Source organism: Polypterus senegalus, chromosome 1 (genome assembly GCF_016835505.1).
Source record: "Polypterus senegalus isolate Bchr_013 chromosome 1, ASM1683550v1, whole genome shotgun sequence".
In the NCBI taxonomy this organism is placed as follows: domain Eukaryota; kingdom Metazoa; phylum Chordata; class Cladistia; order Polypteriformes; family Polypteridae; genus Polypterus; species Polypterus senegalus.
This window is the reverse complement of record NC_053154.1, coordinates 176,191,248-176,218,753: the sequence shown is the minus strand read 5'-3', so window position 1 is coordinate 176,218,753 and position 27,506 is coordinate 176,191,248. Positions and strand designations below refer to the sequence as shown.

General features: G+C 38.9%; 1 protein-coding gene across 2 annotated transcripts in view; it reads left to right on the top strand.

Annotated features, from left to right (window-relative positions):
• The first annotated feature begins 1,745 nt into the window (after window positions 1-1,745).
• Window positions 1,746-27,506, top strand: part of she (Src homology 2 domain containing E) — a 55,736-nt gene continuing 29,975 nt past the window's right edge. Inside the window, exons 1-2 of one of the 2 annotated variants that reach the window (XM_039763478.1) lie at window positions 1,746-2,518; window positions 8,910-9,042. In XM_039763478.1, coding sequence (XP_039619412.1) covers window positions 2,051-2,518; window positions 8,910-9,042 — 601 coding nt within the window. In that variant the 5' untranslated portion in view covers window positions 1,746-2,050. Of the gene's footprint in view, window positions 2,519-8,903; window positions 9,043-27,506 lie in introns of both variants that reach the window. The other variant, XM_039763470.1, reaches the window with a different exon arrangement.

Genomic DNA, 27,506 nt, shown 5'->3' with positions numbered 1-27,506 from the left:
ACGTGTTGTTTATAGTGTAGCAATATATTGGAAGATTTTTTTTTCATTTACCTTTTTTTATATCCAGATTCAAATGTCGGTTATGGTCCGTTGTAAATCTAATATTAAATCGAAGTTTCTCAGATTTTGATGTACGCCTTGGCCTCACTCTTCTTAGTGGAGTTGCATAAACAGAGCTTGAAGCGGCGAACACCAAACTGTCTAACGTCACACTTGATGCAGTGTGCTAGCAGACGAGGGATTACAGCAGTGAATTCTAACACATGGATTACAGAAAAAATAGTATTTTCACATGCACAGAATACGCTGCCATTCATACTTGTGTCTCTGCTTGTCATTCCTATTGCCATATTTTCTCCAAAATAACTTAATTTATTTGATGGAAAAAACAACTCAGTTTACCTGATGTACAGCTCAGTCCTGCTTCTATGTTGATTTAAGATGTATCTCGTTATTTACAGTACTGATCGTGAACGCCTTATATAACTCTATACGCATTCGAACTACCAAGACTTTAAAGAATCACGTACTTTCTGTTTTACTGTGCGCGAGCCTATGGGAATTTATGAACAACAATTAATGTCAGTTACACATGGAAAGTTTTATACGACCATCAACCGATCACCATCTCCACCTCGGCACTAAGATGAGCAACATAGCCCACTACCCTGTCCCATCTTAGATGGATGTTGAATGTTGTCCTAAATCTACACATCTTTAGATCACATGCAAAGTCCGCACAAGATAGAGACAGTTGTGGTGAGACGCCAAACATATGGAGCAGTGATATAATATATTTTGGTATGAATTTGTTTACCCACATACATACAGTATTTGTGTTTTATATACTGTACCTTTTGGTTGCCCCCAGTTATTCATTCTGATCTACTGTTACCAAATTAGAGTGACGCAGTGCTGCTCCCCGAATTCAGGTACCTGAGTTTGATATCCAGCTCTTGCTGTTTATGTGTGGAGCTTGTGGGCGCCCATTCCTCACAAATCTAGCGCACATCTGCATTGGTTTTGGATAGAGCAAATTCAACGTTTGGACACATCTGGTGCATCCATTTCCTGTATTTGCTAATTGTAATTCGGGACCCGGGTTGGCAGAGCATATATAACGGTTGCATCGGGCGCAATTCAGGACCCAAACTTGGACGGAGCGTCATTTCATTGCAGTGCACAATTACTCAAGCCGGATCAGCCAGCAGAACAAGTAAATTTTCGATAGGCTGCTTTAAATAATTTTTTTAAAGAAGTCTGCTAATTAATCAAGTCGATTTTAATAGTTTTGAAAGCTTTGCAACCAGCGTAGAACAACAAATTAGTCAATGCTCATTTCTCATTTTTTGTCGTCTTATCATTCAAACCGAGAACTGTCAGGTCAGCGGATCTGACGCTATTAGAACAACAGCATGAGCGTCTTATTGCAGCCTTTTAAAAACTGATTAGCTTTCTTATCAGTTGAATGGTGATGTTCATTCATTCGTTGTAAAGCGCTTTACAACAACGAACGCACGCACTTTCTACAGTCACAGTACATTTACCAATTGATTTAGTAGCAATTGCCTTTTTTTATATAAGTCTTATATAAAAATATAAATGGAAATGGAAATGTAAAGAAGCAGTAAACATATGGCTGAATTACTGTAATATCCTGCCTCAGGGTCAGAGTAGTTTGCGGGCGGGATCTCGGTAAATGCTGTCCCTTGACCTGCGCGTCTCCGCCCTTGCGCAGGACCTCTTGCTGCGGAGCCTCCGCAACGGATGAGCAAAGTAATGGAGAAGGGGGCATATGAGTAGAAGTGTGACAGCCCAATCCGGACGGCGCTTTGAGGACTGATTCACAACAGGCGACTTCAAAGCAATCCCGTGGGAATCGGAGAGTGTTAAAGAGACGCTTTCGGCAGTTTAGTTATAAAAGTTAATGGGCGTTACAGTACTTTAGAACTGTGGGCACCTGACAGCTGCGACTCGGTATATGGCTTGATTCGTGGTGTCAGTTCTTAAAAGTGTCCCTTTTCCCATCTGCTGCTTTAGCTGCTTCGAGATGGCAAAGTGGTTCAAGGATTTCCCCATTAACCTCAAACCCGGGACGGATCGAATCCGTTCCGCCTCTGATTCGGGTTCAACAAACCGTACCAAATCAGGAACCGTTGTTGGCTCTGGTACAATGAAATCGACTGGTAAAAATCCAAACGCATCTCGGAAGAATTCAGCCGTGGTGGACAGCAGCCCTAGCACACTACTGAGCGGCAAAAACCGAAAAAATTCTGCCATCGAACTGGGCAGAAACGGAACAGGGTTCAAGGATGGTAAGAGCACATGGGATATGCAGAGCTTGTTAGCAGGTAAAGGCAGGAAAAATTCGAAGGTGGAGTCGGGTCTAGAGGAGCATCGGGGAGGAAAGAACCCCGGGTCGAGCGGTGCCTACATCAGTCGCCTCATCAAACTGGACGCACAGGAGAAGAACGGACATTTCAACTGTGGCGTGGCCGAGACTGGGAAACTAGATACGGTGAGTTTAAAGGCAAGGTTCCGAGTTGAGACTGGACAGACGTAGGCGCAAACGCAGGGTGGTCACAAAACAGTGCAAACATTATTACAAATATCCTCGAGTTAGCTTTGGAGGAGATTTTGAAATCTGAAGATAAAAGAATAGTATTTCTTTTTCCTCTGGAATACTTGAACGTGACTAGCTGATCTGCAAGCCACTGGCTGTGGAAAACTTTAGCGATATTATTTTCCTAGCATTTTTCTGTCGTATGTATAGGTAAGAAAACACAAAAGCAAAAACGAATGAATTCCTCATCTAGGTAATTTGGATGTGTAAAAGGCTGCAGTTACCGGGAGTTCCACTAACATTTAAATGTAGTTGCGTAATTTACATACTACCCGAATAATGAAAAGCAGTGAGCTTACTTATATATTCTGGATATTAGACGAATTTGTACTTTCCAGCCCCTTCAACTTTTACCTGTATTATTGTTGCACTGTTTAAGCGTTATTTATAAGGATGTATAATTCCCATTCATCTGTCTACACACCCATCCATTCATTTGTTCATCCATCCGTTTTTTGTTCTGTATTAATCTGTTTTCTGAAAGTCTTAGCCATTCTCAGAAATGTGAGCAGCAAGGAAATAATCAACCTCTTATGGGCAATTAATTAAAGTGTAAGACAGAAAAAAAATGCCAACTGCAAATTACTGTTAAAAATTGCATGTTGTTGCAGAGCAGGCCAGATTATAAATTCAAACTTTGTTTGGTCAGCTATGAAGTAAAAGACAGACCCCTTTGTAGACCTATCTATCTATCTATCTATCTATCTATCTATCTATCTATCTATCTATCTATCTATCTATCTATCTATCTATCTATCTGTCGGTCTGTCGGTCTGTCTGTCTGTCTAGTTTCAAGCAATATATAGGCACATTCACCTGAAAACTCATTGTAGCAGCACTATCAACACATCCCCACTGCACTGCACAGGCTTTTTACATATAGTAGTTACACCTTACCTTTTAATTTGACACCAGCGATTTTGGGGTGTGTTGAGGGGATAGTGCCAAAGGTATACAAATGTTCTAATTTAGTTTGTATTCATGTTCAGAGCTTCACACATTAAGAAAATGTTCGTAATTTGTCTACCACAATTCCCAACCTTTATACTTATTTTTTGTAAAATGTATCTACATTTGCTTATGTAAATAATGCAAACCTTTCAGCCTGTATGTAACATTTAGAAAGCTATTTAATTCTCATCATTGAAACTTAGGTGAAAACAGTCCTTGTCTTTGGTATTGTACAAGTTATATCTTTTCTTTCCAATGTTTTTCCTCTCCCTTTGTAATTACTGCTTTTCATATTGGGTCTTAACTGATCTCACTATCCCTATTTACAGTATAGTTAGTGCATTGTTTTAATCATACTGCAATGTATGATTTTTTTGTTTTATGACAGTGTCTTGTGTAAAGGGACAAATAATAAAAACAATACTCATTAATTCCTGTATAGTGTTGTGGAGGCCCTGAGTGAAGCAGAAACCACCAATACAGGGGCAGGTTAGAGCCGTTAATTACCATAACATAGCTCTAAAACCAAAGTAGCCAAAGAAAACCCACCATGACACAGGGAGAGTCTGCATGCTCCAAGCAGGTGTATGAACTTAGGACCACGGGCTTTTGAGACAGAAACATTAACCACTGTGACACCGTAAAATTAAAAAAGGTGCTTTCTTAAGGTGTCCAGTATTATGGGAATGCTACCTTTCTATCCTCTTTAAATGACTTAACATTGTCTCAGACATCATTCAAACTAAAAGGTTAAAACTTTTAAAATCTGCTTCTGAAATATACCTTGGCCATTTAACACCACAGAGCCTTTATGATCTTCTTCATGGTGCCTGCTGAAATTTAAGTAAGGTGTTTCTGTTTATATCTGAGCTGAGATAATCAGCACCCAAGGGCGCTATTGGAGACCCCTTTTGAAATCCTATTGTGCTCATATTTGTGCTATATGAAACAACATACACTGGCTCACAGTGCTTACAAATTTAATTGGGGCAAGGGTATTGTGCAAGTTAGAATGAAAATTTATATACAAGTATATCCTCCTTAATATTATTTTATGGCATTCAATTTACAAAGTTCTATGTACAATTAATAACCTTATTACTGACCACCTAATAGATTAGACAAACGGCAGAACTGTCCTCTCTGATTGCTCTATGTGCATGCTTTTGATAGCCAGTTACACCCATTGCTGCATTGTTCAAATTGCCAAATATTGTTCTGTGTTCAAGGTTATATGGCTGATAGAATTGCAAGGAAGTATAATGGCAAAGAATACCATTTTTACAAGTGGCTGGATGTGCCTCTGGGCAATACTTTGATAACACCTGAGAATGACATGAGAACTTTTCAGGCTGATGGTGACTGAATGCCTGTGGTGAAAGCAAATGAATGGCTACTGTAAATATGAGAAGGATGTTCTCTAGACTGCTGTGTGCTTTTCTCTAGATTCAGTTTAAATCACAGGAAACATTGTATTTGCAAGTTAATATGAAAAGAATAAGCTCACAAATTTATCAGAAGAGCCTACCGGACATCCCACTGTGCATAATTAACTTATTTTAGTATAGTAAATGAAAGAATTTAAAGATCAGAATTTTTTTCCATTATTATTTTCACCAAACACATAACATAACTACCACTGTATATTACTGAGAAAGTCAAAGGAATTATCTGTCTTCATTAAAAATTAATTCTACTGAATATATATGAAAGACATAAAACCCTTTTAATGGAAGATCAAAGTTAGGTGAAAAAGGGTGTCATTCATTGCTATAGTTCCAGGTTATAAAAAAAAAAAAGACTCGGTTGTAAAGAAAAGCATTCCCTTCCTCTGACAAGACGGATGTATCCATCAGTCACCTCTTTTCCTTTGTTAAAGTTCCGAGACTGAACTCTGTGAGGGAGCTCGTCATGTGATATCCTGCTTACCAAGGTGCAACTGGCAGAGTTCTGTGCCCATTAACTGCTCATTCCGATTGCCAATTGCAGATTTTAAATCCATTACTATCATTCAGCACCTAATTGCTGCATATTTTAGACTGTAACTTTATGTCAAGATTTTTTTCTATAAAAACTGAAGTAATCTTATGTTACAAAAGCTTAGATGGAGTAAAAAAAGTGTACATGAATGAATTTTAATCTACTTTACAATTGCGTTAAATATACATGGCAAAAAAGTGCTTCATTAAACTTTATTAGAAAATCAAGATCAGGTAAAGGAAGGTTGAATTGAACATTTGTTAATTTCTATTCTGAGTGTGACCAGGATGAGCATGGTTAATTCAAATAGAAAAAAAATGTATTAAAGATAGGCAGGATTTTGATGTAGTAGCTAAGATGCCTTAAAGTTTCAGGGATCATGGTCACTGTCTATGTGCAGTTTAAACATACTCCTTGTGTCTGGTTGGATATTCTTGTATTCCACTTTTCCAAAACAATGCATGTCACACCAGGTTAACTGACAACTCCAAACTCACTCATGTTAGTGATTTGAATATGGTTGTGTTCCTGGATGAGCCCTGCAGTGGAATGATATTCCATCCTGGGTTGATTTCTTTTAGCACATGGTGCTGCCAAGATGCCCAATTGGCCTCTGCAACCCTGAACAGCATTGAGCAGGTTTGAAAATGGATGGAAAGATAGATGTGATGAAAACTGGAAAATATATGGAGAGCACAAACACACTTTACCTTGGTCTACAGTATACATCAATCAGCCACAACATTAAAACCACCTGCCTAATATTGTGTAGGTCTCCATCGTACTGCCAAAACAGCTCTGACCTATCAAGGCATGGACTCCACAAGACCTCTGAAGGTGTCCTGTGGTTTTTGGCACTGAGATAACAGCAGCAGATCCTTTAAGTCTTGTTAGTTGAGAGGTGGGGCCTCCACAGATTAGACTTGTTTTTCTAGCACTTCCCACAGTTAGATTGAGATCTTGGAAATTTGGAGGCCAAGTCAACACCTTGAACTCATTGTCATGTTCCTCAAACCATTTGTGAACAATTTTTGCAATGTGGCAGGATGTTTTATCCTGCTGAAAGAGTTTGATGCCAACAGGGTATATCATTGCCATGAGGGGGTGTACGTAGACTGAAAAAATTTTTAGGTAGGTGGTACAAGTTAAAGTAACATCCACATGAATGCCAGAACCAAAGGTTTCTCAGCAGAACAGTTTCCGGAGCATTACACATTCTGTTGCTTTATAGTACCCTGCTACTATCTCTTCCCCAGATAAACGATACACATGCACCCAGCTGTCCACATGATCTAAAAAGAAACATGACTCATCAGACCATGATACTTTCTTCCATTGCTCTAAGGTCCAGTTATGATGCTTACATGGCCATTGCTGGAACCTTTGGTGGTGAACAGGCCTACGCAGCCTTTGTATACAGAGTGCTGCAATGCACTGTGTGTTCTGACACCTTTCTCTCATCGCCAGCATTAGGTTTTTCAGCAATTTGTATCACAGTAGCTGTTCTGTGGGATTGGACCAGAAGGGCAAGCAAGCCTTCGCTACCCATGCTAATCAATGATTCTTGGGTATCCATGATCTTGTCATTCTGTTGTTCTTCCTTGGACCACTTTTGGTAGGTACTAACCACTGCATACTGTGAACACCCTAGAACATCTGCTAATTTGGAGATGCTGTAGCCCAGATGTCTAGCCATCACAATTTAGTTTTGTCAGAGTCACTGAAATCCTTAAGCTTGTCCATTTTTCCTGCTTCCAACACATCACCTTCAAGAACTGGCTGTTCATTTGCTGCATAATTCAGTCTATCCTACCCTTTGGCAAGTGCTGTTGTAATGAGATAATCAATATTATTCACTTCACCTGTCAGTGGTTTTAAGGATGTGACTGATCTCAGTATGTTTGCATCACGGAATTATGGAGGATCATTAGAAATGCATTCTTCAGAATCTTCAGTGTATTTTAAGTGTATTCAACTTTGTTAACTTATGTACACTTTCCAGGCCTTTGGCAGTCTTACAATCAGATCAATCAGTCCTACAGTCATGCTAAATAACAAGTATGTTATTAGACATGCAATTAGTACATTTTTTCAGAAATTTGAAAAGTGTCTTTTATAGTGATAGAATACTCATTTTCTGACAGACCAGAGGAGCATTTCTTCATATCTGAGTCTTTGCTGCTTTAAAACTATAATGCTTAGCTGGTTGAATAGTTAAGTTCTCAGTGTTGGTTTGATAAAACATGTCTGTCAAAGACCAGCTTCAATATCAAAAGCTAGTGTCTTGCATCTAAAAACCAGGAAATCAAATAAGTCAAAAAACATTAAACGTCTTAGCACACAATGTGGAATGAGAGCAGCCACTCTGAACAATAATTTATATGGCTCAGAATCATCACTATTTTGCATTTTCATTTTGGCTGTATGTACTTTATGGGTGGCACAGTGTCTCAGATATTCAGCACATTATTGTCTGTACATATTTGGCATTCACACCCCTGTGTCTGCGTGTGTTTTTTTCCAGATATTTGTCTTTTCCACACATATCATCAAATTTGTGCATATCAGATTAATTGGCTACTCAAAATTTGTCCTGTTTAAAGGTGAGCTTGTATGTGAATGGGCCTCGTGACAGTTTTGCCTTGTATCCCGTGCTGGTGCCTGTATTGTGCCTATTTCCTTGAATTTTATTGGGTGGGTTTTGAGGATGTTACTGTATTTATATTTTACATAGTCTTTATGGGCTGGTGCCAATACTGTTCTGGCAATATCAGGTATAAGACACTATACCATCACAGTGTCCATTAATACAAACACCCAGATTTACATAAAACAATTTTAGGATCATCAATTAACATAACATAGCATTTTGGAAATGTGAAAAAAAATAGGCATCAAGAGGAAACCCCAACAAATTCCACACTTCACATATGATCAATGCTATGTTTATCTGAGATATTTGCTGCAGGGTTCTGAATCAGATATAAAGTGTATGAGTTGAGCAGGTTGACAATAAAACATTGTAAAAGTAAATACAGCTTATAACAATTTACAGTAATTGTCATCTTTGCATAGGGAATGTTTTGCTATAATAAATGGAAAGGTTTGTTATTTTGATTGACTTTAAATCAAATTGCCATACTCATTTCTTAAACTCCAGTCCCCTTGATAACTTATCCACATTGCCCCACTCCCTTTAAAGAGATAAGATAGGAACCTCCAGACTCAGGTACTGTAAGCTTTATAACCAATTTGTCTGTCTGAGTCACTAACTGTAGCATGCTTTTCACTATAAAGTATATTATTCAATAAAGTCTTTGCTTGTGAATAATATAGTTGTTTTCCACAGCAACAGCAGCAGGTGATAATTCTAGAAGACTATGCAGACCCTTATGATGCTAAACAAAAAAAGGAACAAAGGGACGCAGAGCGGGTAGGAGAGAATGATGGCTATATGGAACCATATGATGCACAGCAGATGATAACAGGTAATTTCTGGAATCTTTTCACTTATAATCTTTCTCATGGTGTCACAGTTGCTGATGCTACCAATGGATCTTGTGTATTTTATTTTTCACTCTTGTATTAATGTGACCAGAGGCAGCCTTAGGGGTGTGCGGGGCCTATGGCTGACCAACCCCATGCGGGGCCAGTTACATCAGACACTGTTACCAGTGTGTGTGGACTGTATAAACTTGCATGCAAATGAAATAAAAATAATGTTAACATACACCGGATATTCTCATTATAGTATTCAGCTAAATTTTTGCAAGATTACATACAGACTTTATCAAAATATAACGATATAGTCTATTAAAAAAGTGCAATTCATAATTCAATATGTAGAATGTCATAGTCATAGCTCATGTTGATGTTATTTCAGCCGGTTATCATTAGGGATACATGTTTTTGTGCATCAATTTTCGGACTATGGAATGTTTTTCGAAGAGGTACATGTATGGAATTTGACCTTGAAGTGGGATTTTAAAAGGGTTCCTCTTAGAAGCATCTCAAATATATACAGTATATACTGGAGAATATAACTTGACAAATCCTCCTCCGGGACATGCGGATCTCAAAAGCGGGGTCTCCTTAGGTGTGGAGCCTGGGGCAGTCACCCCACTTGCCACCCCCAAATGCAGCTCTTGACTGAGACATATGTATGTGTATAATGACAAAGGCGCTATATGAATGCTGACCCGACACAGATGGACATGGGAGGCACACAATAAAACAAACTTTTATTTTCTTCACCTGTGGGGTACGTCTTCCCCGTATCCCGCAGGCACAACCCAGTCCCACAAAGACAAAAAGCACAAGCACAAATAATCTGTTCTTCACCACCACTCCTCACCAGCAAGCGTTGTCTCCCTCCTCTTGACCCTGGCTCCCAGGGTGGTGGCTGCTGGCTCCTTTTATAACCCACCCGGAAGTAATCCAGGTGCTTGATAACCCATTTCCGGTTGCACTTCCTGGTGTGGCGGCTGAACCACCCACACAGGCTCAGGAACCCCTGCTGCGCCCCCAGCGGCAATCCTGGATCCCAACAGGGTCGTGAAGAACTCCATCTCCCATAGAGGTCTGCGGGTATCCGAGACACCACTGTCACCCAGGGGGACTGCCATCTAGCGACCCAGGGGAGGTATTGTTTAGTCCATGTCTGTTCCCCCAGATTACATACAGAAGGGGCATCCCAACCAGGGCCCACCACAGTATATATATAAATATGTGTGTGTGCGTGTGTGTGTGTGTGTGTGTGTGTGTGTGTGAAGCCGATGTATATTCTTTTAAGCTGATATTTTCTTTCAAACATCATTCTATACCTTATCTGTATAACATTTTAGAAAATTAAACAATTGTTCTCTGTGGATTAAAAAACAACTTGCACGGACACAGAAAACATTTTAAAAATAATTACTAAACTTTGTTCAGAAAATGAAAACAAATATAAAAAGTAACATCATCTGGTATTCCTTGTAAAGGAAAAGTGTATATTAGTGGCATCATTAATTGGTTGGCATTTCAAACATTACCAAAAATAATATCTAGTTGTACTGTGAAGAGAAAGAGAATCTATAATCTTCCGAAACTATATCTTGGGTTTTGCTAATCTAGAAAATAATCTCCATAAATCTTTATGGAATACTTATCAAAAAAGTTGGTAATAGTTCTACACTTATTTTGATATCATTTCTCAACTGCCAGGAATAGCAGTGTTAAATGAGAATTATCAAGAGCCAATTCTATTCATTTTAATTCTTCTTTTAGAAATATTATACAGTATGTTTTGTTTGTTTTTTTTTACAAAATTTTACAGTGAAGTACTTGATAAAATGAAACGTGTTTAGTTAAAGAAAAATGAAAAAAGAAACCCAGAACTATAAAAGATCCTCACCTACAAATCCTGCCTGCACATCTATACAAAGATAGAATAAGTATTTATAATAAAGTTTTTTTAGGTAGCCTGTTAATACATGCTCATTTTCATTTAAATGACAGAGCTGGGATTTTCATCGTCACTTTCTTGCATCTTTGTGTTAGTCCAGGGTGTTAAATGTGACACTATTTTAAAAGGAATTTAATGAATGGACTGTATCCTGTTTAGAGCTTGGCAATGTGACTAACAATGGTTTTATGTTCTTGTAACAGAGCTTTGTTCCTGGTTAATTAGTATTTTAGGGAGAAATAACAAACAGGAAGCATTTAGAACATACTGTAGGTTTATATAGCTTGAAAACTGAATGAGTTGCCATATAAACATACTCATTCAGGCAGGGTGTCAAACACTGGAAAAAAGGTGAAGGATAACCCTGGGCAGGGTGCCGGTCCATTCCAGGGCATGCACTTCCATAGACCTTCACTTAGAATTTAGATTTGCCAGTTAACTTATTTCTTTCAGGATATGGAGATTCTGAAGTACCTGGGGGAACCCCCAACACCAGGAATCATGACATACAAACTCCATACAGACAATGAATGGTTGTAGGATTGAATCTCAGGACATTGGGTCCATGAGGCTGTGATCCTAATACCTGTTCAGTTACAATTATAACATATAAAAATATTGTTTCTTAGAATTTTATCTAACTCTTTAAATGGCTATCACTCCCATGACAGTAATACTTAAGAGCTTAGAAAGTGTTGAACTGCTTTCACCAAGATGTTTTGCAGTAATTCTGCTGTAATATGCTTGTTGAGCCCACATTATAAATTGAGACTGCATCTACAGTGGTGTGAAAAACTATTTGCCCCCTTCCTGATTTCTTATTCTTTTGCATGTTTGTCACACAAAATGTTTCTGATCATCAAACACATTTAACCATTAGTCAAATATAACACAAGTAAACACAAAATGCAGTTTTTAAATGATGGTTTTTATTATTTAGGGAGAAAAAAAATCCAAACTACATGGCCCTGTGTGAAAAGTAATTGCCCCTTGTTAAAAATAACCTAACTGTGGTGTATCACACCTGAGTTCAATTTCCGTAGCCACCCCCAGGCCTGATTACTGCCACACCTGTTTCAATCAAGAAATCACTTCAATAGGAGCTGCCTGACACAGAGAAGTAGACCAAACGCACCTCAAAAGCTAGACATCACGCCAAGATCCAAAGAAATTCAGGAACAAATGAGAACAGAAGTAATTGAGATCTATCAGTCTGGTAAAGGTTATAAAGCCATTTCTAAAGCTTTGGGACTCCAGCGAACCACAGTGAGAGCCATTATCCACAAATGGCAAAAACATGGAACAGTGGTGAACCTTCCCAGGAGTGGCCGGCCGACCAAAATGACCCCAAGAGCGCAGAGACGACTCATCCGAGAGGTCACAAAAGGCCCCAGGACAACGTCTAAAGAACTGCAGGCCTCACTTGCCTCAATTAAGGTCAGTGTTCACGACTCCACCATAAGAAAGAGACTGGGCAAAACGGCCTGCATGGCAGATTTCCAAGACGCAAACCACTGTTAAGCAAAAAGAACATTAGGGCTCGTCTCAATTTTACTAAGAAACATCTCAATGATTGTCAAGACTTTTGGGAAAATACCTTGTGGACTGATGAGACAAAAGTTGAACTTTTTGGAAGGCAAATGTCCCGTTACATCTGGCGTAAAAGGAACACAGCATTTCAGAAAAGAACATCATACCAACAGTAAAATATGGTGGTGGTAGTGTGATGGTCTGGGGTTGTTTTGCTGCTTCAGGACCAGGAAGGCTTGCTGTGATAGATGGAACCATGAATTCTACTGTCTACCAAAAAATCCTGAAGGAGAATGTCCGGCCATCTGTTCGTCAACTCAAGCTGAAGCGATCTTGGGTGCTGCAACAGGACAATGACCCAAAACACACCAGCAAATCCACCTCTGAATGGCTGAAGAAAAACAAAATGAAGACTTTGGAGTGGCCTAGTCAAAGTCCTGACCTGAATCCAATTGAGATGCTATGACATGACCTTAAAAAGGCGGTTCATGCTAGAAAATCCTCAAATAAAGCTGAATTACAACAATTCTGCAAAGATGAGTGGGCCAAAATTCCTCCAGAGCGCCGTAAAAGACTCATTGCAAGTTATCGCAAACGCTTGATTGCAGTTATTGCTGCTAAGGGTGGCCCAACCAGTTATTAGGTTCAGGGGGCAATTACTTTTTCACACAGGGCCATGTAGGTTTGGATTTTTTTCTCCCTAAATAATAAAACCATCATTTAAAAACTGCATTTTGTGTTTACTTGTGTTATATTTGACTAATGGTTAAATGTGTTTGATGATCAGAAACATTTTGTGTGACAAACATGCAAAAGAATAAGAAATCAGGAAGGGGGCAAATAGTTTTTCACACCACTGTATATCTGTAATATTTAATCTTGAATATTTTTAAAATTACTGTTATTACAAAATCTGTAAGCTTCATAAAACTAATATTGCTTCGTTCACACACTATAGTCATATTGCAAAATGGAAGGAATTACACTTATAATCAGAATAACAAAAACTTTGTGGAGACCTGTCCTGCCTTAGGATGTCTGATTCTATTAGAGGTGCTTCACAAAACCTGATTTAATTACACAAACGTTTAAGAAAATTTTTAATCTGTTTGTGTGAATACTAAAAAAAGTCTTATGTCTAAGATTCATGGCCTCCTTCCAACAGATGCCATTTTATAGCTCAAACAATAGTAATAAATAAGCTGTCATTCGTATGTTTGATACTTAAAAGAAACAACAATGTTGTTTGAATCTTATTTTGTACATCATAAACACAAAAGAATAGTTGATACAGTCTGGATTGTACTCATAATATTTATACTCATACTCTTGATATTTAAGCAGGTGGTTCAGTCTAAGTCAGAGATTTTTCATGATATCATGTCAATCCCATATACATGTTTTACATCTTTAGATACACATTTCATTAAGTAACTGTCCACTTGTGGACATGGAGGACACAACTTAGCCCGAGTAGAGGGGAGAAGAGACAACAGCTACAATGTTTAAAGACTAGCTTAAAAATGTAAACCGGACAGCTGGAGGAAATGGAAATATAGTCAGGTAAGCTAAACTAAAAAAAAAATAAAAAATAATTGCAAAATAAACAATGGCTAAACATCACAGGCAAAATTTCTTGATAGCATTAGGTGCAAGACAGGAAGCAACACTGCATGGGGAGCCAGTTGAGTGTAAGGCATCCATTTGAATATATACATACACACAGTCACACTTACTTTAAAGCCAATTTAGAATCAAATCTAATAAAAAATATCTATAAATAAAACTTCTAAACTAAGCATGGGGAGCCTATTTAAATATTCTGACTAATTTGTAGTCTAATTTTGTGACTAATAATCCTAGGTAATTGGTGTCACCAACAACAAATGGAACCAATGGCATGTTAAGTTTAAGGAACAAGTTACCAACAATACTTAAGTAAGTTTATATTGTACTTGATAAAAAGTGTACAAACCGTAGAGAAATGCAACCTGAATCTGAACAAAGTATTGAAGCTTGAAGGCATTACACTGTTTCCATTTACACCTGTGTGCATTTAATTTTTGTGTGTATTTGCACTATTTGGTTTAATTAAATACTTAAAAGGAAAGTGAGGAGAAAAAAGTAAAGGGCTGAGAATTACTCCTCAATTTTGGACTTCAAATAATTTGGACGATATCCTTAAAAAGGAAAAAAAATTCTAGGATATGAGAATGATCTGACGCGGCAGATTTAAAGCATTTAACAAGTCATGAAATTAAATTATTGGCAAGGATTATTTTCTAATTAAGCAATTGGTTTGGAACAAAAACTTGCAGCCACTGTGGCCCTCCAGGACTGACTTTGCCCACCCCGTCCTACACCATAATTTATTTACTTTTACTTTTAACAATGTGCTGCAATTGGCAACAATTTAATCATTACAGGTTTTTTGTGTGTCGATCAGATATACATCAGGAGGTTTAGATTTAATATTCTTGTACATTTAATGTGTACTTCATTTATTACACTTTTTCCTAGGTAGATATTTTGAATACCCTCATTAATTTATAATTTAGCTTGAATTGCTTCATATCAGTGGGTAAAGTGAGGTTCACAGCTGTGTGTGTGGTGGGGGTGGGGTAGCGTGGCAAGGCGGTTCCCATGTGCGATGCAAGAGTGGATGGCCCTGCACTTTGTGCAAAGGTGCAGGACTCCTGTTGACCTAATTGATGCTGGGGGCTGCTGATTGCCGCAACTGTGGCATGTCCCTGCTTCAAAAAGGGAAGTGTGAGCGCAGGAAGGAAAAAAGGGAGAAAAAAAGGGCAGATCGGAGGAGAACAGACTGACCAGTGACCGTGAAAGAGAAGGAGGTTGAAAGGGAAAATAATCAGTAATATTTTAGAATAAGCTCTTAAAGCACAGAGGAAGCATTTATTTCTGTATTTCTTTTTCTTCTCCATTCATCTCTATTGGCTTATCAAACTTATAAATTTAGGTATGTTTACAAGCCTTAAATTTTACTCCATTGGCCTTGCTCTCTCTCTCAGGGGTGGGGGTCAACTTGTTCTCAATCCTACTTTTGCAAAAATTAATTGATTTGTATGGAATGATTGCAATATAATTAATACATTTTCAAAAAAAAAAAGAAAGGGAAAACGAAGAGAGGCAGAGATAGAGAAAGAGAGAGAGAGCTCCCGAGCTTATCAAGTAAGACAGGTGTTCGTGAGTGAGCCTCAGGACCATGAACACAGAAGGCAGTGATAGAGGCACTCCTACTGAACACTTTTTTGGGGAGTAGGAACGGCCTGAGTGACACCGTCACCCCACAAGGGCCAAAGGTGAGCGTCAGGAGAGACATGTGGGGCTCATCGGGTTGCCTGCAGATGGCAAAGGAAGGACAGCAGGGAATGGAGCTCAGTGAAAAAAGTTGACTGTACGTCTCCTTACACTGTAAGGACCAAATGGGATAAGTGGAGGAGATGCCAGTTTTTAAAGGGAAGTATTGGGGCTTGCTGTTTTACAGTCTCTCTCTGGCTTTTAATCTCATAATTTTTAATTAAATATTTATTTTCATTTTAACCTCAACAGACACTTTCTTTTAACTGGATTGTTTAATTTTTTAGAACTTTGTACTGCACTTTGGGACATTGTTGTTTATTTTAATAAAAGCAATGGCACTTTTCATCATCCTGTTGCTTGGTGTGTTTGTAATCCTCTGTTCAGCTTATCCCGGTCATGACTATTGACAGTGTCAGGTTCAAGAGGCTCCCAAAATGGAAGATGGAGCAAAGAGCTGACCTGCACAGTCAAAATCAGATTCTTATTTGAAATCACTACTTTCATCAAAACTTTAGACAACCAAGCCTCTTAAAGGAAATATTTTTTTAGGTTGTTGTTTAGTTCCACCAGTAACATGTTCTGCCTTCTCACCAAGTTACACGCAAGCCTCCAACAAAAAGACGAGCTTGGTGAGAAATTAGTGAGAAGAGGACAAGTGAAATTCTCACTGTTCGCTACAGGGAAACTGGAAAATATAAGCAAATGTGGAGAAGAGTAAGATATCCTGTTTTGATTTTGGTGGACCTTATAAACTGAACCATGAAAAAATAATTTGATGGGCAACTAGAAAAACAGGAACACATATAACTAATTAAAATTAAGTGTAAACCTACTAAGTGAGTTGGTAGTCCTCAAGTAATAACAAGTACAAATGACAATACATTACACTTGTGTACCTCATGAGTGTATTCTAACTAATGCTTCCATTTTTTTTAATTCTTACTAGGGAAACCTAGCTATGGGCCACAAATGAAAGTCAGAAATGTGAATTAACCCAGTTAAGCCAGTTTAGGGTTATAGATATTCTAAGTGTATACTGATAACATTGTGCACAGGGAACCAACTCTGCATAGGGCTGTACTTGCTTCTAGAACACGCACTTGCCCACACTCACACTCACTCATAAAAGGCCGATTTTAGATGTGACATAAATATACTGCTCAAAAGAATTAAAGGAACACTTTTTAATCAGAGTATAGCATAAAGTCAATGAAACTTATGGGATATTAATCTGGTCAGTTAAGTAGCAGAGGGGGTTGTTAATCAGTTTCAGCTGCTGTGGTGTTAATGAAATTAACAACAGATGCACTAGAGGGGCAACAATGAGATGACCCCCAAAACAGGAATGGTTTAACAGGTGGAGGCCACTGACATTTTTCCCTCCTCATCTTTTCTGAGTGTTTCTTCACTAGTTTTGCATTTGGCTACAGTCAGTGTCACTACTGGTAGCATGAGGCGATACCTGGACCCTACAGAGGTTGCACAGGTAGTCCAACTTCTCCAGGATGGCACATCAATACGTGTCATTGCCAGAAGGTTTGCTGTGTCTCCCTGCACAGTCTCAAGGGCATGGAGGAGATTCTAGGAGACAGGCAGCTGGAGAGGGCCATAGAAGGTCCATAACCCATCAGCAGGACCAGTATCTGCTCCTTTGGGCAAGGAGGAACAGGATGAGCACAGCCAGAGCCCTACAAAATGACCTCCAGCAGGCCACTGGTGTGAATGTCTCTGACCAAACAACCAGAAAGACTTCATGAGGGTGACCCAAGGGCCCCATGTCCTCTAATGGGTCCTGAGCTCACTGCCCAGCAGCATTTAGCTCGATTGGCATTCGCCATAGAATACCAGAATTGGCAGATGCACCACTGGTGCCCTGTGCTTTTTACAGATGAGAGCAGGTTCACCCTGAGCACGTGACAGAAGTGAAAGGGTCTGGAGAAGCCATGGAGAACATTATGCTGCTTGTAACATCATTCAGCACGAGCAGTTTGGTGGTGGGTTAATGATTGTCTGGGGAGGCATATCCATGGAGGGTCACACAGACCGCTACAGGTTTGACAAAGGCACCTTGGCTGCCATTAGGTATCAGGATGAATAATGGGTCCTTGGACCCATTGTCAGACCCTATGCTGGTACAGTTGCTCCTGGTGCACAACAATTCCTGGCCTCATGTGGTGAGAGTATGCAGGCAGTTCCTGGAGGATGAAGGAATTGATACCATTGACTGGCCACCACACTTTCCTGACCTAAATCCAATAGAACATCTCTGGGACATTATGTTTTGGTCCATCCAATGCCACCAGGTTGCACCTCAGACTGTCCAGGAGCTCAGTGATGCCCTGGTCCAGATCTGGGAGGAGATCCCCCACAACACCATCTGTCATCTCATTAGAAGCAGGCACCGATGTTGTCAGGCATGTATACAAGAACACAGGGGCCATACAAAGTGCTGCGTACAATTTTGAGTTGCTGCAATTAAATTTTGGCAAAATGGACTAGCCTGCCACATAATTTTTTCACTCTGATTTTTGGGGCGTCTTTGAATTCAGGGCTCTGTAGGTTGATCATTTTCATTTCCATCAAACGATGTGGCATCCTTTCGTTCCTAACACATTACCCAGTCTATATCAGTATAGATATCCAGGAGGATTTCTTTTTCCCATTGAGATCTGATGTGTTTTCAAAGTGTTCCTTTAATTTTTTTGAGCAGTTTATATGTTACCCAGAAAAAATGCCATGCAGACACAAAATGACACAAGACCTACATACAGAGTGACATGGCAGGAATTTTCCTAAAGACATGAAGCAGAAGTGCTAATTACTGGACCATTTAATTTCTGCACAGGAATTGTGTAATATTGTTTTATTGTTTAACGTTTTAGGTAGTTGTAATCTACAGTGTAATCTACAGAGTTATCAAGATTTCATATGTGATCAAGATGGCACATTTTTATGGAGATCTTGATGGCAGAGTCTCTCAGTTACTAGCAGTTTACTCTCCTATCTATCTATCTATCTATCTATCTATCTATCTATCTATCTATCTATCTATCTATCTATCTATCTATCTATCTATCTATCTATCTATCTATCTATCTATCTATCTATCTATCTGCTGGTATACAATATAATAAACAAAAGTACATTTTACTTTTAGAGTGCCATGCCAATGCTCAACGTGCTTAAGATCCGGATACATAACATACTGTATATTACTTACTAAAATACTTCCTCAGTTTTATCCAGTGAGTCAGAGGTGGAAACTGAACATATCTTGTTTTTTACCCCTGAATATCACAAGATGTGTGAATGGTTTGCCATAGTTATATAAAAAATTTGAATCTATTTTTCTATGCTGTCATCATTCATACAGTCCAGCAACATTGGAGGCTATCAATATGATCTTGCCTTCAACAAAACCCTGGAAATCCTGCTGTTTTATATGTACACTAGCCAACCCGCGGCGTACCATACGCCGCATAATCAGGCCGTTTTTGTAATAATTTTTAAGCACAGGGAGAACATTTAACATTTGCAAAATTGGTAATGTAATAAATCAGCAAGAAAAGCAACATTGTAACAATGCACAGAACAAACCAACACACAATCGTCCGTGCGGCGTAGCAAGGTGGGAGGGGGTGTGTACAAAGTGCAGGAGCATCTAAGAAGACGCATGTATGTCGCGGATACGAATTGCTGTATGTAGCATGTACAACACTTTGCTATGCTGCACGTGGTTGTGCGTCGTAACCGAAAACTCGTTTTTTAAAGACTGCTCACTTCATTGTGTTTTAACCTCAGTTGTAAAGGAATGTTTTAATGATCCCATGGGATACCCCTTGCAAACAGTTTTACACGCTGCATATGGCGATTCACCTCCGCGAAAAACATGCCTCTATTAACAGTCAACGTGTGGGAGAAGGGTGTGTACAAAGGGTAGGGACGAAAACAGTGGGAGCGTATGAGTCGCACTTAGTGGCAATTCCACGGTTTCCAGCCTGAATGGGGTTCAACGGCTTACCCATGCCTAGACACACGCTCAATCTCATGCATAATTATTTATTGAATGGTAAACACTTCTGGAAAGACACGATTGTCTAAAACAGGTTAGTGTGAGAATACAACAGTAAGTGAATGAAAAGATAACAAACGCCGCATAATTATTTATTGATGGTTGAACACTTCTGGAAAGACACAGGGACACCCCTCGCAAACTGTTCTACACGCCGCATACAGCGATTCACATCTGCGACAAACAAACTGTTTTACACACTGCATACAGCGAATCACATCCGCGACATGATTTTTCCTAGATGGTCCTGTCGCGTCCACCCTCGCACTCGAAGCATACACACTGCCTGCTCATGTGCTCGGTCGCAAGCCGGGTCCAGCCTCGTTCTCGAAGCATACACACTGCCTGGTCATGTGTCCGCTCGCAAGAGAAACTCACAGAGAGCTGCCCACCAGCTGCCTGTGTGTGTGCCTCTGTCTGTCTCTGGCGCGGCTTTCTCTTGCGCTGCCTCTGTGTGAACCAGTCAGGCACAGAGAAGGTCAGCTGCTGACAGAGCGTCTCGACTGTTGCAGGGCCTGCATTGGTGAAGCAGGTGAGACGGTAATGAAACAGAGGCACAGAGCTTATTAGTTTTTAAAGACTGATTCCTTCATTGTGCTTTAACCTCAGTTTTAAAGGATTGTTCAAGGATACCCCTCGCAAACCGTTTTACACGCTGCATATGGCGATTCACTTCCGCGAGAAACATTCCTCTATGAACAGTCAACGTAGCTCGGAGGTACATGACATTAACCCGACCTGCACTGCATGTGGCCTCTACGACAGACGAACATAAATGACGCCATTTTTTCTGTGTCGTCGCGTCCGAGTTGGCGGGCGTGGCCCTGCGAGTTGTCGTCGTATCCAATGGTCTTGGAGTTGGTGGGCGTGGCTCCTTCCTGTGTGCGCCATAGGTGTCTTACTTGTCGGCGGCTTAGTGAATCCACGCAACTTCCGGCGTGCTTTTCATGGTTGTCTTGCCTTAGTGAATTATATATACAGATTGTGCATACAAAAAAATCAAACATCACAACAATATATACCTTCTATTAAAAACAAGTTAGAACATATATGCTTGGCATAATTGCATTTATGGGTGCATTTATGGACTTAGAGAACTTTTTAAAACTTAGAGAATTTTTTACTTTTTTGTTTATTTATTGTTTATTAAATATTTTTGTAACAATAAGTGGTAATGGAATGCAATTCATCAAATGGCTTTCTTAAACACCAGATTCCAAGTTAAGTAATGTTAAAATTGCATTTTTTTGAACTATTGAACTGAACCAGTTGTTGGTTGTGATGGCTTCATGACTATTGGTAGTTCACATTTCTTTAAAAGCTTTTGAAAAAAGTAGCCGAATGAGTGTCAAAATCTTTGTGGAAATCTCAAACTAAAACTGTTGGCTGTAATGAACCATGCAGATCATTGCGGCACATTGGTTTTATTTATAGTTCTAGAAAATATTCATTACAATCCGCAGATTATGCAACCGTGATGTTGTTTTTAGTGTAACATAAGTACTGAGTTTACTGTATGTATAACTGTTTACAGATCCATTAAAGCCTAAGGAACTTTGTTCATCTTAAATTCAGTTCGAGATTGGTTAGGAGACATTTTGCTTTACTGACTGATTGATGGTTGCATTTATTTACTTTTACTCTCATAAAGATCATTTAACTTACCTGGTACAACGTTAAGGAGCAAGAGAAGTAAGTAAGTTGGTGTAGCTGAGATTTTCGCAAAGCTGCTGATGTGACACTGTGTTTTCTGCTTTTGCTTCAGCACAATTGGGAATCTAGTTTATTGCAAATAGGAAAATATACAAAATATACACATTTAAGTAACTACTCTCAAGGTGATTTAAAACAAGAAATTAATCTGTAATACAGGTCTCATGTAAAGTTTATCTGTTTTAGAAAAAATTCACCCATGCATTGGAGTTTTTCAAATTTCACAAATGTGTACAGCACGTTCTATTTGATACATCTCAATGAAAACTGAGCTTTCCCAAAAGATTTACTTGAAGATTAAGTGTGCCAAATATCAACAGACAGTTGGTGTTCTGAAACATTTGAATTAGACCAGGTGATGTACAGAAAAACATTATAGTGAAAACATCATTCATTCAACTACAATGTTGAAATAACATGCATAAACATGGCTTTATATGTATCATTTTGAACTAACTAATATCCTGATGGATTTTGTAATTAAATCCAAAGCCTTGCACACTAAATGCAGCATGCTGACACCTTAAATATCCTCAGGAAGATCACAAGTTACATGATGTCCATGAGGGATACTGGGTGACAAAAGAGCATCTATGATAACAAAAATGATGATGAAATATTGACACAAAACAACATATAAATGTATAATACCAAATAAATGGAACCATACAAGTCCACAGAGTGCACAAATAAACTTTATAAGACCAGAAGCCTTAAAAATATAACAAATGGAATCCATGTTGTGTTATGTGAAAAGGCAGAAAGACATAAATGAAAATGCCTGTAAATGCACCCAATAAGAAACCAAGTGCAGAAGCATAAGTTGGGTATATTGCCAAGTGAAAGATTGCCAAGTATTTCAAATCTTCATATTGTTGAAATTTGCCCTGGCTTTCTGCAACACTGCAGAAAAAAAAAATTAATAAAACAAGAAATTCTGAAAGTGGAGGGATGCATGTTTAAAAAAACAGAATGTTGTAAGTTTTATTTAATTTTTAAATAAAATGTTTAAATAAGCGGACAGCACAATGGTGCTGCCTTATAAATTTTGTATTCTGGCCTAAATCACACACTCATTTGTTGTTTGTGTAAGGTTTGCATGTTTTCTTCATGTCTGCATTGGTTCTCCTCCACATTCTCAAGTATTCCAACAAACTTTCCCAAAGACATGCAAATTAGCTTAACTAATGATTATAAATTGACCAGTGTGAGTGTCGATGTGCGTGTGTGAGTGAATTGTGCTATTCACTGCTGCCTCTCTAGAGCTTTTTGTGGTCTTGTGGTCAGTGCTTGCGGGATAGGATCCAGCCCCTTGAGCACCTAAAAATTGGATTAAGTAGGTTTGAGAATGTTACAGTATGATGTGTTTAGATAAGGTGAGTAGTTGACATTCACCAGGGGCCTCATGTATAAACGGCGCGTACATACAGAAATGTTGCATAAGAACATTTCTACGTTCAAATCACGATGTATAAAACCTAAACTTGGTGTAAAGTCATGCACATTTCCACGGTACCTCATACCCTGTCGTATGCAAGTTCTCCGTTCAGTTTTGCAGACTGGCGGCACCCAGCGTCAAAGTAGTGCTACTGTTCCTGTGTCCTTTCTTTTCCTGACGCGGCTTTATAAATACACTGAAATTAACCACATATTATTTATTAGTTTAATGCATCTGATTGTAATTAACCAGTAACAATATAATGGTCCACAGAATGATCAAACTATTTCAAATACCATAGCTGCTTTAGTGTTGTTACTCTCACTGCACCTTATTTTACTTCTTTCAGCTGCTCCCGTTTGGGGTTGCCACAGCAGATCATCTTTTTCCATATTACTCTCACTGCACCACTCAAGGCAGCTGATCGGAAAGAGAATTATCGGTATACAGCATCAAGCACACACTGCCTCAGCTATGCTTCCTATTTGAACTGTTTCTCACACGGCAAACGCTTCAAACTTTTCTTGTACGGGCCTCGCGACTCAGAAAGAGTTTCATCCCAAGAGCTCTAAACGCACTCAATCAAGTGCTCCTTATATAACTATCTGTACTTCTAAGTAGAATTACCTCACTGTAAACTTGCACTACAGTTATAATATTGCACAGCCTGAGCCACTTTATAAAGCGCATATTTACATATGATGATGATATCATTTTTAAGATGAAATGCAGCAAAATATGTTTATTATATTATACAGATAAAACTTTAACTTCATTTAAATAATCTATATTGTTAATAATTAAAGGTTGTTCCTGTATGCTTCACTGGGACTGGCGTGAAGGATAGAATAATTAAACATGTACTACGAAGATATTTCAATGTTCCTTAAAAGTTTTGAAGAATCGGTGCTCTAAGCTTACAGATGGCTTAACGTCTATTACAGAGCTGATTGTGTGGTGATTGGTTACTTGGAGAAAGAAAAGGAAGGACAGGAATTGGAGGTTAGTACATTTGAAAGAGAAAGTACTGCAGGGGTGGCCCTGTGCAGGTGCACAGTTTGCACCTGCACAGGGCCGCCAAATCCCAGGGGCCGCCACGCCAATATATATTGAATATAAAATAGAAAGAGAAAATAACAACACAGCTAAAAACCCAGCGGCAAATTTCAACAAAAGTTTAACGCTTGTGTCATGAGCATGAGGTGGCTATGCAGTGTCCTCAACGGACGTGGCCATCCGGCGTGCATAAGATACCATATTGACATTGGCGGGCGAAGGGGCCACCGATTCTTTTTCTGCCCAGGGCCACCACGATCCTAGAGCCGCCCCTAAGTACTGCTACAATAAATTATTTCATCGAAGGTCGCACACAATCACTGCGCCACCGTGAAACCCATGTTTAATAACGTGCTTTAATTCCTATCATCATGAAAATGATACCACGTATACATCTCAGTATTTTAGTTATTTAGAGAGCTGTAATATCACGAATGTAATGGATTCTGTGTTCTGTCGGAAGAAGAGAGCCGGTTTAAGAAGCACGTAGTGATTCCTACACATAGAGCACATAGAAGAACACATACAAAACAAAGCATTTAACATGCTTCTTTACTTACGATGTGATTTGAGAAACTAGTTAATTAAACGATTTTGAGATAAAGTTTATGATGTTCTACTTTAATGACAAAATAAACTACGTGATTGAACTTTTGAGCTTCTCCGACACGCTATGTCACTCGATCAGCTTCCTTTTGTTGTTTATACCACTGTTTAAACCAACAAATAGTTTGTTTTTCCTTCCCTCCACTTGGTATTCGCTGAAATTCTTTCATTTTCCCTCTTGCTTTTCCCATTGTCTTTTCACAGAACACTGAGCTTAAGGGCTATTTATATTGATTTGCATATTCAAAGAGGCGTAATTCTGGGAGGAGTTGGGGCGGGACAGCAGGTGCATGCATGAGCGTTACTTTTCACGCTGACCGGGATTTATGTAGCGGAAGAATGGCGAATGCACAGATTCCTGCATCTGGATTTTTCTGTGCGCAGACAAATTTCTGCTTTTGTGCTTACATAATGTTATAGTGCGAATTCTACGCACTGCATTATGCATGAGGCCCCAGAAATGCAGTCCCATACCCAGAAAGCAATGGAATACAATGGTGTTGTTGTTCTTGCAAGTTTAGTAAAAAGAAAGGTTCATTCAAATAAATGATTTCTGAATTAATTTATACAGTGTGGGATAATTAATTAGCATATGTAGACATACTTTCTGGAATGTGTTGAGGATGGAGCTGTGGAGAATGAAGAAATCCATGCAAATGAAGTTCACAGTGTTAGGTAACGAACTTGGTGTTAATAATGGAGAATGTTCCTCCAGAGGTGTTTCTGTAGAAACAAGGGCTTCTATCATTAATTGTTGATTCCAGATGGACTAGTAGAACAGGGGTAGGTAGTAGTAGGGATGCCTTGAAATTTACAAGAAAATGATTAACCTGCTTAAAACCTCAGTCCTGTTGCCTGTGACTGGGTTGCTGCCTTAGCCATTATAAGATTCACAGGCCATAATTACCTAGTATTGATGATGCCACTTTGGCAAGTGATGTCAGTGTCTGTGGAGAGTCAATCTGTCTCTATCCTCATCCAGTTCTGTCTTTACAGTTAGTCTGGCAGGCCGCCAATGTCCCTGTCCTTGGCATTTCTTCAGTCATACAGCATCATAGTGGTGCTATGGTGCTTTCACACTCCTGGTTGGAATTATAAGAATTACACTAAAAGAAGGCTGCACTTTTCACATTCCATGAAGGGCCATTTCATTATTGACAACCATTGACATGATGGTGAATGACTGTACTGTACTTTCAAAAGAACAGGAGGACCAATTTTGCTGTGTCTAACTCACATGTTTGTTTAGTTACACAACTGCACATAGTTTATTTAATGCATGCAAAGTTTACAGGACAAGGACAGTGTGATTCTAAAAGAATTCTACATTGTCCCAAGACCCCATACCCACCACTCCACCATGCCTTGTTTGCTGTCAGACAGTGAAAACAGTGTCAGCAGGAAAACAGCATTCTCATTTCCTGGAATGGTGTTCAAGCTGATAAGGAGAAGAAGGGTGTCGAGACCACTGGTCTATAAACTGAGAGACATCTCAGCATGACTATAATGCACTAGACACCTTAACTCTTTCCATTCTCAGCTGATATAAACATCAATTTATGACTAGAACAACACAAATCTTTATTTCTTATTAATTATAATTTTGTTTTTTTAATTGCATTTCATTTTTATTCCTTGTAAAGCACTTTGAACTACACATTTGTAATGTCTTATAGAAGTAAGTGTTGCTGTTTTCTTTAATTAGAAAGATGTGATAGATATTTTATGTGATTAACATCTCTTATTGTTATCTAATGTTAATCAATGTCTGCATGGGGCTAATAGTGGCTCTTGCGCTCATTTCACACATGTTGCTAACCATTTCACAAATATTTGCTCTCAGGATTACTACCCACTTACCTGAGGCAGAGAATTTAATATATAACTGTTATCAGCTGAGGAAATTGCTGGGTCACTCTGGTATACAGTATGTGAAAGAGTGAAACACAGTGTACTCCTGTTATAGATTTCCTGGGAATCATGTGTAAAAGAGACTTCTGAACTTTTGTCAGATGTGTCCAGTTTCATTCCCATTTGACTCTAGATTGCAAATCCATTTTTTTTATTAACCTACTTCATAAAGTATGTTTCGTGACAGGATTATGAACAACTGGATTCTATCCTGGTAGCATCAGGTACATAGCAAAAACCACCCCTGGACATGACAATCTATTAGAGGACACTCTCAGACAGTTCAGCATAACCTAGCCTAACATGCATATATTAACCTTCTTAGTCAAAAAGAGAAATAAGATATTGAGCCTATACTGGTGGAATCAGGTTCAAAGTAAGAGCCAATTTGGATAATACACCAGTCTATTGTAGGGCAAACGTATGCATAATGTAAAAGTGTCAGTTAAACAGTTAAACATATCTTTCAAATGGGGGATTCAGAACAATGCAAGAAAATGCAAGCTGCATCAATAATTAGTAGACTGGTTATTATAGTGAATTGTGGTACTTCTTGATCTCTTAAAAATACATCCTGAACACCCATTATTTTTCTATTTGTTTACAACAATATTTTGTATTTTGTTGCAGAATGTTTAGTTAGTCGGTGGCACTGTGGTGCAGTGGTGCTCCCCTGCAGTAAGGAGACCTATGTTTGCTTCCTGGGTCCTCCCTGTGTGGAGTTTGCATGTTCTCCTTGTGTATGTGTGGGCTTCCTCTTGTATGCTCCCATTTTCTCTCAGTGTCTATAGACATTCAGGTTAAGTACACTGGCAGCTCTAAACTGGTTCTTGTGTGTGTCTGGCACTCTGGCAATCCC